Source organism: Coregonus clupeaformis, unplaced genomic scaffold (assembly GCF_020615455.1).
Source record: "Coregonus clupeaformis isolate EN_2021a unplaced genomic scaffold, ASM2061545v1 scaf0087, whole genome shotgun sequence".
Lineage (NCBI taxonomy): Eukaryota > Metazoa > Chordata > Actinopteri > Salmoniformes > Salmonidae > Coregonus > Coregonus clupeaformis.
Window position 1 is genome coordinate 342501 of NW_025533542.1, and position 17193 is coordinate 359693.

Sequence of the window (17193 nt, forward strand, 5' to 3'; positions counted from 1 at the left end):
CACTAATGGGAGTGGTGGTGGAGGTGCCGTAGCTAACCACTAATGGGAGTGATGGTGGAGGTGCCATAGCTAACCACTAATGGGAGTGGTGGTGGAGGTGCCATAGCTAACCACTAATGGGAGTGATGGTGGAGGTGCCATAGCTAACCACTAATGGGAGTGATGTCCATATTTACCCCAATCACATTGACTAACCTGTACCCCCGCACATTGACTCTGTACCGGTACCCCCTGTATATATCCTCGCTATTGTTATTTTTACTGCTGCTCTTTAATTATTTGTTACTTTTATTTCGTATTATTTTATATATATATATATATTTTTTTTTTTTGGTATTCTTTCTTAAAACTGCATTGTTGGCTTGTAAGTAAGCATTTCACTAAGGTCTACACCTGTTGTATTCGGCGCATGTGACAAATACAATTTGATTTGATTTGATGGTGGAGGTGCCACTAGCTAACCACTAATGGGAGTGGTGGTGGCATGAGGTGCTATGCCAACTGAAATCAACTCAATATTTGGTTTGATGTTACTTAAAGGTGATTTTGCCTTCTTTTAACAGACATATATATCCTTGTAGGTGACTCACGTCTAGAGCGGGTGTGGAGAGGAGGACGTGTGTGGACTGGCAGACGTCGGCGGCGTGCAGACTGTTGTGGTAGGCCACGTTACCATGGTAATGGTCTTCCAGGGTCATCACGTAGGTCACGAAGGTGTCGACGGGGATACGGAACGTCTTGAGGAGATCACGCTCCTACGGGGGTACAGGAGGGGTTAACACACACTGACACGCATTCATGAACACACACACACACACACACACATTCATGCAGAGCACCTACACATTCTCATCATACAGACACACACATCACACACACTCAACACACAAGCACACAAAGCACGTACACACACACGTCTGTTTTACTAGTCTTGTGGGGACCAAAATAACCTAATCCTAACCTTAACCTTAATCCCAAACCTAACCCTAAAACTAAACCTAACCCCTAAGCTCAAAATAGCCTTTTTCCTTATAGGGACCAGCAAAATGTCCCCACTTGTCAGAATGTTCCTTGTTTCACCATACCTGTGAGGACTTCTGGTAAAACCAAAGCACACACACACACACAGTGTGTCTACCTCTATGTACCTGGAAGATGGCGTACATGATGCAGCTGAGAGGTCTGCTGTTGGAGAACTCTGACACTCTGAAGATGTTGAAACTCCACTTGTCCAGGTCCTCCAGCTCCTTCACACACGCACACACACACACACACACACACACACACACACACACACACACACACACAGGCAGACACATTAAGAGAGAGTGTGAAGCCTTGAGTGAGGTAATGAGCTGAGTCTAGTAACCTTGACTGATTGACTGAGAAGGTGTGTGTGTGTGTGTGTGTGTGTGTGTGTGTGTGTGTGTGCGTATGTGTTATGGTGCGTGCCTTGCGTGTGTGTGTGTATGAGCATGCCTTACATACACGCTATCGTGTGTGTGTGTGTGTGTGTGTGTGTGTGTGTGTGTGTGTGTGTGTGTGTGTGTGTGTGTGTGTGTGTGTGTGTGTACGTATGTGTTATGGTGCGTGCCTTGCATACTTTACCCTGGCTAGCTGGTCCTCCTGTTCAGTGTTGACTCCAAAGCGTGGGACAGAAGAGCAGGACAGGGTGGAGCTGTGGGGCAGTTTCCTCACTCCACTGATCTGACTCATAGACTTCTCCTTTAGAGTAGGGGACGGCAGCTCTACCTCGTTGGGCTGGTCTAGGGTTAGAGACAACATAGACTTCTCCTTTAGAGTAGGGGACGGCAGCTCTACCTCGTTGGGCTGGTCTAGGGTTAGAGACAACATAGACTTCTCCTTTAGAGTAGGGGACGGCAGCTCTACCTCGTTGGGCTGGTCTAGGGTTAGAGACAACATAGACTTCTCCTTTAGAGTAGGGGACGGCAGCTCTACCTCGTTGGGCTGGTCTAGGTTAGAGACAACATAGACTTCTCCTTTAGAGTAGGGGACGGCAGCTCTACCTCGTTGGGCTGGTCTAGGGTTAGAGACAACATAGACTTCTCCTTTAGAGTAGGGGACGGCAGCTCTACCTCGTTGGGCTGGTCTAGGGTTAGAGACAACATAGACTTCTCCTTTAGAGTAGGGGACGGCAGCTCTACCTCGTTGGGCTGGTCTAGGTTAGAGACAACATAGACTTCTCCTTTAGAGTAGGGGACGGCAGCTCTACCTCGTTGGGCTGGTCTAGGGTTAGAGACAACATAGACTTCTCCTTTAGAGTAGGGGACGGCAGCTCTACCTCGTTGGGCTGGTCTAGGGTTAGAGACAACATAGACTTCTCCTTTAGAGTAGGGGACGGCAGCTCTACCTCGTTGGGCTGGTCTAGGGTTAGAGACAACATAGACTTCTCCTTTAGAGTAGGGGACGGCAGCTCTACCTCGTTGGGCTGGTCTAGGGTTAGAGACAACATAGACTTCTCCTTTAGAGTAGGGGACGGCAGCTCTACCTCGTTGGGCTGGTCTAGGGTTAGAGACACACACATTCACACACACACACGAGCGCAGGCACACTCAGATTTACCCAGGTCACAGAAATGTACGGGCGGCCAAGTACAGGTAGACAGGTATAGAGATGTAGAAAGGTATAGACAGGTATGAACAGACAGACAGGTATGAACAGAAAGGTAAATACACAGACAGGTATGAACAGACAGACAGGTATGAACAGAAAGGTAAATACACAGACAGGTATGAACAGACAGACAGGTATGAACAGACAGGCCTATGAACAGACAGACCGGTATGAACAGACTGGTAAATACATAGACAGGTGAATTCAGGTGAATCCAGGTATGTACAGGTATATCCAGGTAGAGTACTCACCCATGAAGGTGCTGGAGATGTACTCAGACACTTGGTTACCAGAACGACTCATCTCTGATAGGTGAGACAGCTCCCTGTTTAACATCCTCTTAAACTGAGGGAGGGGAGGGAGGGAGGCGGGAGGGAGAGAGAGAGGGGGGGGAGCAGTTTGAGGATGTTTTACTGTATGGTTAGTCAGTTCTACTGCTCATAAGTGTTGAAGCTGTGCTGAGATTCTATTGTTGTGTTGTGGTAGTCCACTGTAGCTCAGTTGGTAGAGCATGGCGCTTGCAACGCCAGGGTTGTGGGTTCGTTTCCCACGGGGGGCCAGTATGAAAAAATGTATGCACTCACTAACTGTAAGTCGCTCTGGATAAGAGCGTCTGCTAAATGACTAAAATGTAAATGTTATAGCATGGTTGTGTAGTGGTTATATCACGGTTGTGTTGCGGTTATATCATGGTTGTGTTGTGGTTATATCATGGTTGTGTTGCGGTTATATCATGGTTGTGTTGCGGTTATATCATGGTTGTGTTGTGGTTATACCATGGCGGTGTAGTGGTTATATCATGGTTGTGTAGTGGTTATATCATGGTTGTGTAGTGGTTATATCATGGTTGTGTTGTGGTTATATCATGGTTGTGTTGTGGTTATATCATGGCTGTGTTGTGGTTATATCATGGCTGTGTTGTGGTTATATCATGGCTGTGTAGTGGTTATATCATGGTTGTGTAGTGGTTCTATCATGGTTGTGTTGTGGTTCTATCATGGTTGTGTTGTGGTTCTATCATGGTTGTGTTGTGGTTATATCATGGTTGTGTTGTGGTTCTATCATGGTTGTGTTGTGGTTCTATCATGGTTGTGTTGTGGTTCTACCATGGTAGTACCTTGTTGGAGGCCATGTGGTTCTATCATGGTTGTGTTGTGGTTATATCATGGCTATGTTGTGGTTATATCACGGCTGTGTAGTGGTTATATCATGGTTGTGTAGTGGTTATATCATGGTTGTGTAGTGGTTATATCATGGTTGTGTAGTGGTTATATCATGGTTGTGTAGTGGTTATATCATGGTTGTGTAGTGGTTATATCATGGTTGTGTAGTGGTTATATCATGGTTGTGTTGCAGTTATATCATGTTGTGTAGTGGTTCTATCATGGTTGTGTTGTGGTTCTATCATGGTTGTGTTGTGGTTCTATCATGGTTGTGTAGTGGTTATATCATGGTTGTGTAGTGGTTATATAATGGTTATATAATGGTCGTGTTGTGGTTATATCATGGTCGTGTTGTGGTTCTATCATGGTCGTCTTGTGGTTCTATCATGGTCATGTTGTGGTTCTATCATGGTTGTGTTGTGGTTCTATCATGGTTGTGTTGTGGTTCTATCATGGTTGTGTTGTGGTTCTATCATGGTCGTGTAGTGGTTATATCATGGTTGTGTAGTGGTTATATCATGGTTGTGTAGTGGTTATATCATGGTTGTGTAGTGGTTATATCATGGTTGTGTAGTGGTTATATCATGGTTGTGTAGTGGTTATATCATGGTTGTGTAGTGGTTCTATCATGGTTGTGTTGTGGTTCTATCATGGTTGTGTTGTGGTTCTATCATGGTTGTGTAGTGGTTATATCATGGTTGTGTAGTGGTTATATAATGGTTATATAATGGTCGTGTTGTGGTTATATCATGGTCATGTTGTGGTTCTATCATGGTCGTCTTGTGGTTCTATCATGGTCATGTTGTGGTTCTATCATGGTTGTGTTGTGGTTCTATCATGGTTGTGTTGTGGTTCTATCATGGTTGTGTTGTGGTTCTATCATGGTCGTGTAGTGGTTATATCATGGTTGTGTAGTGGTTATATCATGGTTGTGTAGTGGTTATATCATGGTTGTGTAGTGGTTATATCATGGTTGTGTAGTGGTTATATCATGGTTGTGTAGTGGTTATATCATGGTTGTGTAGTGGTTATATCATGGTTGTGTTGCAGTTATATCATGTTGTGTAGTGGTTCTATCATGGTTGTGTTGTGGTTCTATCATGGTTGTGTTGTGGTTCTATCATGGTTGTGTAGGGGTTATATCATGGTTGTGTAGTGGTTATATAATGGTTATATAATGGTCGTGTTGTGGTTATATCATGGTCGTGTTGTGGTTCTATCATGGTCGTCTTGTGGTTCTATCATGGTCATGTTGTGGTTCTATCATGGTTGTGTTGTGGTTCTATCATGGTTGTGTTGTGGTTCTATCATGGTTGTGTTGTGGTTCTATCATGGTCGTGTAGTGGTTATATCATGGTTGTGTAGTGGTTATATCATGGTTGTGTAGTGGTTATATCATGGTTGTGTAGTGGTTATATCATGGTTGTGTAGTGGTTCTATCATGGTTGTGTAGTGGTTATATTATGGTTGTGTAGTGGTTATATCATGGTTCTGTCATGGTTGTGTAGTGGTTATATCATGGTTGTGTTGTGGTTCTACCATGGTTGTGTTGTGGTTCTACCATGGTTGTGTTGTGGTTCTGTCATGGTTGTGTAGTGGTTCTATCATGGTTGTGTAGTGGTTCTACCATGGTTGTGTTGTGGTTCTGTCATGGTTGTGTAGTGGTTATATCATGGTTGTGTAGTGGTTATATCATGGTTGTGTAGTGGTTATATCATGGTTGTGTAGTGGTTATATCATGGTTGTGTAGTGGTTATATCATGGCTGTGTTGTGGTTATATCATGGTTGTGTAGTGGTTATATCATGGTTGTGTTGTGGTTCTATCATAGTTGTGTAGTGGTTATATCATGGTTGTGTAGTGGTTATATCATGGTTGTGTTGTGGTTCTACCATGGTTGTGTAGTGGTTATATCATGGTTGTGTAGTGGTTATATCATGGTTGTGTAGTGGTTATATCATGGTTGTGTTGTGGTTATATCATGGTTGTGTTGTGGTTATATCATGGTTGTGTAGTGGTTATATCATGGTTGTGTAGTGGTTTTATCATGGTTGTGTTGTGGTTCTACCATGGTTGTGTTGTGGTTCTACCATGGTTGTGTTGTGGTTCTACCATGGTTGTGTAGTGGTTCTATCATGGTTGTGTAGTGGTTCTATCATGGTTGTGCTGTGGTTATATCATGGTTGTGTAGTGGTTCTACCATGGTTGTGTTGTGGTTCTACCATGGTTGTGTAGTGGTTCTATCATGGTTGTGTTGTGGTTCTACCATGGTTGTGTTGTGGTTCTACCATGGTTGTGTTGTGGTTCTACCATGGTTGTGTAGTGGTTCTATCATGGTTGTGTTGTGGTTCTACCATGGTTGTGTAGTGGTTATATCATGGTTGTGTAGTGGTTCTACCATGGTTGTGTTGTGGTTCTACCATGGTTGTGTTGTGGTTCTATCATGGTTGTGTTGTGGTTCTACCATGGTTGTGTTGTGGTTATATCATGGTTGTGTTGTGGTTCTACCATGGTTGTGTAGTGGTTCTATCATGGTTGTGTAGTGGTTCTATCATGGTTGTGTAGTGGTTATATCATGGTTGTGTTGTGGTTCTACCATGGTAGTACCTTGTTGGAGGCCATGTCGCTGACAGAGCGGTGAGTCTGGATGGTCTCTAGCTGATCCAGACACCAGTCCAGCTCCTCCAGAGTGTCTGTAGCCAGCTGCTCATACTGTTGATCTGATAGAGCTGCTCTGGGGTTGTGGGGCACCACACCACCCAGTGGAGACCTCCTGTGGACAGACAGGGAATTACACCAACCAGTTAAAAATCGACTGGGGTTACCATAGTTTGATATTGCCTGGGAGTGAAGTTCAGACTGAGTATTAAAATATCGGTGTTGTTTGAGGCCCATTGAAAAGTGGTAGTAAATGTAACCTATTACTATCATTAGCGTTATTTGGCTAGTTGAGGTAGACAGACAGCGAGTTACAACAACAAGTCACATATCACATCAGTTATCAGTTACAAACCAGTTACATGAAAAACACACATTTTAATTGGCTAGCTAACTGGGTAAGTGAGGTAGGGAACTCCAAATAATCAAATGGCATCCCTACGGGGCCCTGGTCCAAAGTAGTGCACTATATGGCATCCCTACGGGGCCCTGGTCCAAAGTAGTGCACTATATGGCAGCCTTACGGGGCCCTGGTCCAAAGTAGTGCACTATATGGCAGCCCTATGGGGCCCTGGTCCAAAGTAGTGCACTATATGGCAGCCCTACGGGGCCCTGGTCCAAAGTAGTGCACTATATGGCAGCCCTACGGGGCCCTGGTCCAAAGTAGTGCACTATATGGCAGCCCTACGGGGCCCTGGTCCAAACTAGTGCACTATATGGCAGCCCTATGGGGCCCTGGTCCAAAGTAGTGCACTATATGGCAGCCCTACGGGGCCCTGGTCCAAAGTAGTGCACTATATGGCAGCCCTACGGGGCCCTGGTCCAAAGTAGTGCACTATATGGCATCCCTACGGGGCCCTGGTCCAAAGTAGTGCACTATATGGCAGCCCTACGGGGCCCTGGTCCAAAGTAGTGCACTATATGGCAGCCCTACGGGGCCCTGGTCCAAAGTAGTGCACTATATGGCAGCCCTACGGGGCCCTGGTCCAAAGTAGTGCACTATATGGCAGCCCTATGGGGCCCTGGTCCAAAGTAGTGCACTATACAGAGAATAGGACACCGTTTGGGACGCAGACCAACTGTTAGATGTTTTAATTGACAGGTGATAGGCGGTGAGCACTGACTTGACGGTTGGCGTGGAGATGTTGGCGAGGAGGGTGAAGTTGCTCCGTACCGAGCGCAGGCTGGCCAACACCTGAGCAAAGGGGGTAACAATGAAGTCTTCTCCTGCATGCCTGAGAGAGAGAGAGAGAGAGAGAGAGAGAGGCAGGGAGAGAGAGAGAGAGAGAGAGAGAGAGAGAGAGAGAGAGAGAGAGAGAGAGAGAGAGAGAGAGAGAGAGAGAGAGAGGGAGAGAGACAGATAGAGAGAGAGAGAGACAGATAGAGAGACAGAAATAGAGAAACAGAAATAGAGAAACAGACAGAGAGAGAGAGAGAGAGAGAGACAGAGAGATTAATAAAGAGAGAGTATATTAGGATATGTAGTTATGCTAATGACAATTAGCCAATGGTTTGACTCATACACACACTAACACTCTTCCTCCCCACACTCCCCCCCTCTCCCCTCCCCCCTCCCCCCTCCCCCCTCCCCCTCTCCCCCCTCCCCCCTCCCCCCTCTCACCCTTCGCTGGCGATAGAGTTGCGTGAGACTGAGTTTTTGGGCGACATGTCGTAGTCCGAGTCTGACCGGTAGAGGAAGGACTCTCGTCGCCCCCCCTGGGGGAAGGAAGGGTGCAGGGTCAGGCTGGGACTCTGGCAGCTCTGGGAGCCAAGAGGGGTATGGCCCGGAGACACCCCGTTCTCCAGCTCACTGAGGGGTTGGGGAAGAGAGGGACAGACATTATTACTACTATTATATTATGACAAACCATTCTCCCCCTGGAAACTAGAGAAGGGGGGGGAGTAGAGTGACCAACTGGGTGATTTTGCGGGACGGTGTAGCCTAGATGAATACAACATGTTGGCCGAGTTCTTCACGTTTTAGCAGTATTTGTATTTATTATGGATCCCCATTATCTTTAAAATTGTATAACTGCCTTAATTTTGCTGGACCCCAGGAAGAGTAGAGTAGCTGCTGCCTTGGCAGCTACTCTTCCTGGGATCCAGCAAAATTAAGGCATTTATACAATTTTAAAAACATTACAATACATTCACAGATTTCACAACACACTGTGTGCCCTCATGCCCCTACTCCACCACTACCACATATCTACAGTACAAACATCTGTGTGTATAGTGCGTATGTTATTGTGTGTGTGCATGTGTCTGTGCCTGTGTATGTGTTGCTTCACAGTCCCCGCTGTTCCACAACGTGCATTTTTCATTTTCCTGCTTGCATCAGGTACTTGATGTGGAATAGAGTTCCATGTAGTCATTGTCCAGTGAATTGTCCAAACTGCATCTGCATGTCAATCATTTGATCTCAATCCGTTTTATGGGAACATGCATTTAGATCTCCCTCAATTACTGTTTGGTGAGAACATTAGAGCAGATGGTGTTAACAAAACTATACAAGCCTTCCTGTGTTATGTTTCAATCAAAGCACATTCTGCCTAGTGGCGCGCGTTGTTGAGTTGTAGCCCATGATAATGTTTTGGGGGACCGTTCAGCTAAACCATCCTAAAATCTCATAAGAAATGAGTTGGTGTTTTTGGTGTAACAGTAACGTTATACTGTGCTATTATACTCGGTTCTGTTATGTAGAATACTAATGAATCATTGTGATCTTCCAAGACGTTGACTCGGCTACCGAGGTAAAATGAGTTTTATATTGGATATTTGGTTCTCTCTCCTCAATAGCTGTTGAACCAAGCATGCCATGACTATGAAGATGGTCGATTCTGAATCAGGGGTGGATGGAGAACAATCCACACCTTATAAAATAAAATACGATTTCAGATGTCATTCTTCAATAGCTCTTACACAAAGGGTGCCATGACTATGTTAATGATACGTTCTGAATTGGGGGAGGATGGACAAAATCCACGGCTTTTAGGAACAAAGGGACAAAATCCGGGACATGTGGTCACATGTGGGGGAGGGGAAGAGAGAGAGAGAGAGGAGAGAGAGAGATACAATGAAAGAGAAGACTAGGTTTACAATGCTACTCAGGTCAACAACACTACATGGAAGTATAGTTATAAATGTGGATGGTGGTGTGTGTTACCTGTCTGCGTCTGGATGGTGGTGTGTGTTACCTGTCTGCGTCTGGATGGTGGTGTGTGTTACCTGTCTGCGTCTGGATGGTGGTGTGTGTTACCTGTCTGCGTCTGGATGGTGGTGTGTGTTACCTGTCTGCGTCTGGATGGTGGTGTGTGTTACCTGTCTGCGTCTGGATGGTGGTGTGTGTTACCTGTCTGCGTCTGGATGGTGGTGTGTGTTACCTGTCTGCGTCTGGATGGTGGTGTGTGTTACCTGTCTGCGTCTGCAGGTGTGATGGCTATGCGTGGTGGAATGCAGAGGGGCAGGGACGTGGGGCGTGGCATGTTACTCAGGATCTCAGGTGACCGTGTCCTGTCTCGGGGGCGGAGCCAACACGGAACCTGAATGGACGATAGGATTGATTGATTAACCAGGTAACCAATAGAATTGATTTTATTAAACCAGGTAAGTCTCTTGTGCAATATTAGCCTGATAGGAACCACAATAACCAAACTCTCTCTATGGCAATAACCAAACTCTCTCTATGGCACACTCGCATTTGACACAGTGGTTGTGATACAACTGATATTTTTGTAATACATAGGAAAAAGTTGGTCAGCACAAAAATGTTCACACCACTATTGTGCCATGTCTCCAAAACACTTGTGCAATTATCTTTGTGCAGAAAACTCTCGGTTGAATCACTAGTAACTGTTGTGCGTTGTACAACTTGATTGTGTATTGCACTGCTGATGAAATCCAAAGCACACAAAGTTTCTGCTGTAAAAACAATATAGTTTTCTTTCTACTGTTACCTGCAAACTGGAGGCCAGCCTCCTGCTCCTCCCCATGCGTAGCTCCGCCCCCAGAGTGGCTCCTGACGTATAGGAGCTGCTGTAGAGCCCTGGTTCCGCCTTCTCAGCACAGTCTGACGATTCAGTGTCATTATCCTGGGGAAAGAAAGAGAGGGATGGGGATAGAGATAGAGAGAAAGAAGATGAGATATGAAATATTACTGTACAGTTGAAGTCGGAAGTTTACATACACCTTAGCCAAATACATTTAAACTCAGTTTTTCACAATTCCTGACATTTAATCCTAGTAAAAATTCCCTGTCTTAGGTCAGTTAGGATCACCACTATATTTTAAGAATGTGAAATGTCAGAATAATAGTAGAGAGAATGATTTATTTCAGCTTTTATTTCTTTCATCACATTCCCAGTGGGTCAGAAGTTTACATACACTCAATTAGTATTTGGTAGCATTGCCTTTAAATTGTTTAACTTGGGTCAAACGTTTCAGGCAGCCTTCCACAAGCTTCCCACAATAAGTTGGGTGAATTTTGGCCCATTCCTCCTGACAGAGCTGGTGTAACTGAGTCAGGTTTGTAGGCCTCCTTGCTCGCACACGCTTTTCAGTTCTGCCCACAAATAGGATTGAGGTCAGGGCTTTGTGATGGCCACACCAATACCTTGACTTTGTTGTCCTTAAGCCATTTTGCCACAACTTTGGAAGTATGCTTGGGGTCATTGTCCATTTGGAAGACCCATTTGCGACCAAGCTTTAAACTTCCTGACTGATGTCTTGAGATGTTGCTTCAATATATCCACATAATTTTCCTTCCTCATGATGCCATCTATTTTGTGAAGTGCACCAGTCCCTCCTGCAGCAAAGCACCCCCACAGCATGATGCTGCCAACCCCGTGCTTCACGGTTGGGATGGTGTTCTTCGGCTTGCAAGCTACCCCCTTTTTCCTCCAAACATAACGATGGTCATTATGGCCAGACAGTTCTATTTTTGTTTCATCAGACCAGAGGACATTTCTCCAAAAAGTACGATCTTTGTCCCCATGTGCAGTTGAAAACCGTAGTCTGGCTTTTCTATGGTGGTTTTGGAGCAGTGGCTTCTTCCTTGCTGAGCGGCCTTTCAGGTTATGTCGATATAGGACTCGTTTTACTGTGGATATAGATACTTTTATACCTGTTTCCTCCAGCATCTTCACAAGGTCCTTTGCTGTTGTTCTGGGATTGATTTGCACTTTTCGCACCAAAGTAAGATCATCTCTAGGAGACAGAACGCGTCTCCTTCCTGAGTGGTATGATGGCTGTGTGGTCCCATGGTGTTTATACTTGCGTACTATTGTTTGTACAGATGAACGTGGTACCTTCAGGCGTTTGTAAATTGCTCCCAAGGATGAACCAGACTTGGCTGATTTCTTTTGATTTTCCCATGATGTCAAGTAAAGAGGCACTGAGTTTGAAGGTAGGCCTTGAAATACATCCACAGGTACACCTCCAATTGACTCAAATGATGCCTATCAGAAGCTTCTAAATGTCACGGTTTCGGCCGAGGCTGCCTCTCTCCCTTGTTCGGGAAGGTTTCGGCGTTCGTCGTCTCCGGAATTCTAGCTGCCACCGCTGTATGTTTCATGTTCGTTTGCTTTTGTCTGTTTGTTTCCACACCTGTTTCTGTTTTGGCGTAATTAGTGTCCTATAAGTTTCTCGTTGTGTTTGTCTAGTGTTGTGTGTAATTATTTTCCGTCAGTTGTGTGTATTGCTCGGTTGAGCTTCTCTCCACTGCGCTGGAGTATTTTCGCACCTGTTTGTGCGCAGTTACCATTGTCGCACCTGTTTGTGCGCTGTTACTTTTCGCCTTCGTGCGTATTTTTTCGCCTTCGGGCAAAGTTGTCCTTTTGCCTTAGTTTGGGCAGTAATACAAGCCTTTGGAATATCGTTCTGAGTCCTGCGTTTGATTCCACCATTGCACCTACAGCACGCCCTGACAGAATTACACACCATCAATGGAATCAGCAGGAGCCGAAGCAGCCCAGACGAGACTGGAGGCCCAGGTTCGGGACCAACAAGATCAGATCCTGCAGATGGGGACCGCCCTGCAGGAGGTGATTTCCACCCTCCGAGGCTGGGGTACGCCTCCACCGCCTCCCCTCCCTGCCAGCACCATCGGCCAGCCCGCCCATTCCAGCGCCGGAACCTCGAGGAGTCCGACTATCTCTCCCGAGGGCCTACGACGGAACCGCGGCTGGGTGTCAGGGATTCCTACTCCAGGTGGAGCTATACCTGGCCACAGTGCACCCGGCACCTTCGGGGCATGAGAGCGTGTCCGCCCTGATCTCCTGCCTGGCCGGAAAAGCGTTGGAGTGGGCCAACGCGGAGTGGAGGAAGATCGACGCCACGACGATTACCTACGACGAGTTCTCCCGCCGCTTCAGGGCGGTGTTTGACCATCCCCGGAGGGGAAAGCGGCGGGGGAGCGTCTGGTCTTCCTCCGGCAGGGGAGGAGGAGTGCCCAGGAATTCGCTCTCGAATTCCGTACTCTAGCGGCAGATGCAGGGTGGAATGATCGGGCCCTCATCGATCTATACAGATGTAGCCTACGAGAGGACGTCCGTCGGGAGCTGGCTTGTAGGGACACCAGCCTCTCTTTCGACCAGCTGGTCGACATGTCCATCAGGCTGGATAACCTACTGGCTACCCGCGGACGTCCTGCGGAGGGTCCGTCCATTTCACCCTCCAGCGCCTCCGAGCCGTGTCCTATGGAGCTCGGGGGCGCTGGCGCTAGAGAGAGGAGGAGTCGGCAGGCTAGGGGGTCCATCCACTGCACCAACTGTGGTCGGGGAGGACACACCGCGGCTAGGTGCTGGGGATGGCCTCCTAGGGGAGATGACGACAGGTCCCGCACTGGGGATTCCCTCCAGGTGAGTAGGCGCCCCACTCACCCAGAGCTCACTGTTGCCCATTTTTGTATGCCTGTAAGTTTTCCACAGGTAGCACCTCATTCCCAGCATAAGGCGCTGGTAGATTCAGGCGCGGCTGGGAATTTTATTGATAAAAAGTTTTGTTTAGCGTTAGGGATTCCCCTTATTCCTGTTGATGTTCCTTTCCCCGTTCATGCCCTAGATAGTCGTCCGTTGGGTACGGGCTTAATCAGGGAAGTCACGGCGCCACTTAGGATGTGTGCGCAGGGGGATCATCAGGAGATGATTCAGCTGTTCCTGATTGACTCTCCTGCGTATCCGGTGGTGCTGGGCATGCCCTGGTTGAGTACCCATAACCCAGCTATTTCGTGGCAGGAGAGGGCTCTGATGGAGTGGTCTGCTCAGTGTGTGGGTAGATGTTTGGGCGTTTCCGTAGGGGCTACCTCGGTGGAGAGTCCAAACCAGGTGCCCGCATTGCACGTTCCACCTGAGTATGGGGATTTGGCTATTGCGTTTAGTAAGGCGAGGGCGACGCGGTTGCCACCCCATAGGCAGGGGGATTGTGCGATAGACCTCCAGGCAGGAGCTGCGCTCCCACGGAGCCATGTGTATCCTCTGTCTCAGGAGGAGAAGAAAGCTATGGAGATTTACATAGACGAATCTCTGAGACAAGGATACATACGGCCTTCCACTTCCCCTGCGTCCTCGAGTTTCTTTTTTGTGAAGAAAAAGGATGGTGGTTTGCGCCCGTGCATCGATTACCGTGGTCTCAATCAGATTACGGTGAAGTATAGTTATCCACTCCCGCTGATTGCGACCATGACTGAGTCGTTGCATGGGGCGCGTTTCTTCACGAAATTAGATCTCAGGAGCGCGTACAACTTGGTGCGCATCAGGGAGGGTGATGAATGGAAAACAGCCTTTAGTACCACCTCGGGCCATTACGAGTATCTGGTCATGCCATACGGGTTGATGAACGCTCCGTCAGTTTTCCAATCATTCGTGGAGGAGATCTTCAGGGACATGCAGGGGCAGGGGGTGGTGGTGTACATTGATGACATTCTCGTGTACTCGCCTACCCGTGTCGAGCATGTGGCCCTGGTGCGTAGAGTGTTGCGGAGGCTGGTGGAGCACGACCTGTATGTGAAGGCAGAGAAGTGTCTGTTTTTCCAGGAGTCGGTCTCCTTTTTGGGTTATCAGTTGTCTGCGTCAGGGGTGAAGATGGAGGTAGACCGGGTGTCGGCCGTGCGTAATTGGCAAACACCAACCACTGTGAAGGAGGTGCAGCAGTTTTTGGGGTTTGCAAATTACTACAGGAGGTTTATCCGGGGTTTTGGACAGGTGGCAGCTCCCATCACGTCTCTGTTGAAGGGGGTCCAGTGCGTCTGCAGTGGTCGGCCGAGGCGGACAGGGCGTTTGGGAGGCTGAAGGACCTGTTTACCTCGGCCCCGGTGCTGGCGCATCCGGATCCCTCTTTGCCGTTCCAGGTAGAGGTGGACGCGTCGGAGGCCGGTTTAGGAGCCGTGCTTTCACAACGGTCTGGCGCGCCACCTAAACTCCGCCCCTGTGCTTTTTATTCTAAGAAGCTCAGTCCGGCGGAGCGGAACTATGACGTAGGGGACAGGGAGCTGTTAGCCGTGGTACAGGCTCTAAAGGTGTGGAGGCACTGGCTTGAGGGGGCTCAACACCCTTTCCTCATTTTGACGGACCACCGTAACCTGGAGTACATCCGGGCGGCGAGGAGGCTGAACCCTCGCCAGGCAAGATGGAGTATGTTCTTGACCAGGTTTACTTTTAAGATCACGTACATCCCTGGGTCACAGAATGGCAAGGCAGATGCGCTGTCTCGGCGGTATGACACGGAGGAGAGGTCCGTGGAGCCCACTCCCATACTGCCTGAGTCGTGTCTGGTGGCACCGGTAGTGTGGGAGGTCGATGCTGAACTCGAGCGGGCGTTACGCACCGACCCTAGTCCACCACAGTGCCCGGAGGGTCGGAAGTACGTTCCGCTCGAGGTTCGGGATCGATTGATCTATTGGGCTCACACGTCACCCTCCTCTGGACATCCGGGTATCGGCCGGACAGTGCACTGTCTTAGTGCCAAGTACTGGTGGCCCACGTTGGCAAGGGATGTGAGGGTTTATGTTTCCTCCTGCTCGGTGTGCGCCCAGTGTAAGGCGCCTAGACATCTACCTAGGGGTAAGTTGCTACCCCTGCCCGTTCCACAACGACCATGGTCCCACCTCTCTGTGGACTTTATAACAGACCTTCCCCTCTCCCAAGGGAATACTACCATCCTGGTCGTTGTGGACCGGTTCTCTAAGGCCTGTCGTTTGCTCCCCATGCCGGGTCTTCCTACTGCCCTACAAACTGCCGAGGCACTGTTTACCCATGTGTTCCGGCACTACGGGGTACCCGAGGACATTGTGGCTGATCGGGGTCCCCAATTCACCTCCAGAGTCTGGAGAGCGTTTATGGAGCGGTTGGGGGTCTCGGTGAGCCTCACCTCGGGTTACCACCCGGAGAGTAATGGGCAGGTGGAACGCGTAAACCAGGATGTGGGTAGGTTTCTCAGAACATACTGCCAGGACCGGCCGGAGGAGTGGTCAAGGTACGTTCCCTGGGCCGAGATGGCCCAGAATTCCCTACGCCATTCCTCCACTAACCTAACTCCATTTCAATGTGTGTTGGGTTACCAGCCGGTTCTGGCACCCTGGCAGCAGAGCCAGATCGAGGCTCCTGCGGTGGATGAGTGGGCGCGGCGCTCGGAGGAGACGTGGAACGCTGCACACGTCCACCTGCAGCGGGCCCTCCGACGTCAGAAGGCGAGCGCTGATCTCCACCGCAGTGAGGGACCGGTGTACGCACCTGGTGATCGAGTCTGGCTCTCTACCAGAAACCTGCCCCTCCGCCTGCCCTGTCGGAAACTGGGTCGGCGGTTTGTGGGGCCGTTTAAAGTCCTGAGAAGGTTGAACGAGGTATGTTATAGATTACAGCTACCTGTGGAGTATAAGTGTATTAACCCCTCGTTCCATGTGTCCCTTCTCAGGCCGGTGGTAGCGGGCCCACTCCAAGAAAATGAGATCTTGGAGACTCCTCCGCCCCCATTGGACATCGAGGGGTACCGGCGTACTCCGTGAGGTCCATTTTGGATTCGAGACGTCGGATGGGGGGTCTCCAGTATCTAGTGGAGTGGGAGGGGTACGGTCCGGAGGAGCGGTGCTGGGTGCCGAGGAGAGACATTTTGGACCCGTCGCTCCTGACGGAATTCCATCGGGGGGCATCCGACGCGCCCTGCTCCGCGTCCTCCTGGTCGTCCCCGAGGCCGGAGTCGGCGCACGTCTGGAGCCGCGCGTCAAGGGGGGTACTGTCACGGTTTCGGCCGAGGCTGCCTCTCTCCCTTGTTCGGGCAGGTTTCGGCGTTCGTCGTCTCCGGAATTCTAGCTGCCACCGCTGTATGTTTCATGTTCGTTTGCTTTTGTCTGTTTGTTTCCACACCTGTTTCTGTTTTGGCGTAATTAGTGTCCTATAAGTTTCTCGTTGTGTTTGTCTAGTGTTGTGTGTAATTATTTTCCGTCAGTTGTGTGTATTGCTCGGTTGAGCTTCTCTCCACTGCGCTGGAGTATTTTCGCACCTGTTTGTGCGCAGTTACCATTGTCGCACCTGTTTGTGCGCTGTTACTTTTCGCCTTCGTGCGTATTTTTCGCCTTCGGGCAAAGTTGTCCTTTTGCCTTAGTTTGGGCAGTAATACAAGCCTTTGGAATATCGTTCTGAGTCCTGCGTTTGATTCCACCATTGCACCTACAGCACGCCCTGACACTAAAGCCATGACATCGTTTTCTGGAATTTTCCAAGCTGTTTAAAGGCACAGTCAACTTAGTG

The 17193-nt window shown here is 48.7% G+C and overlaps 1 protein-coding gene across 1 annotated transcript in view; it reads right to left on the bottom strand.

Annotated features, from left to right (window-relative positions):
- LOC121557801 (cAMP-specific 3',5'-cyclic phosphodiesterase 4C) overlaps window positions 1–17193 on the bottom strand; it is a gene marked incomplete at its 3' end in the record, with an annotated part of 32326 nt that overhangs the window by 9790 nt on the left and 5343 nt on the right. Inside the window, exons 3-11 of the mRNA XM_041871260.1 lie at window positions 10411–10545; window positions 9869–9996; window positions 8076–8264; window positions 7579–7689; window positions 6404–6569; window positions 2886–2979; window positions 1609–1766; window positions 1149–1247; window positions 591–755 (exon numbers count right to left, since the gene is read on the bottom strand). Coding sequence (XP_041727194.1) covers window positions 591–755; window positions 1149–1247; window positions 1609–1766; window positions 2886–2979; window positions 6404–6569; window positions 7579–7689; window positions 8076–8264; window positions 9869–9996; window positions 10411–10545 — 1245 coding nt within the window. The remainder of the gene's footprint in view (window positions 1–590; window positions 756–1148; window positions 1248–1608; window positions 1767–2885; window positions 2980–6403; window positions 6570–7578; window positions 7690–8075; window positions 8265–9868; window positions 9997–10410; window positions 10546–17193) is intronic.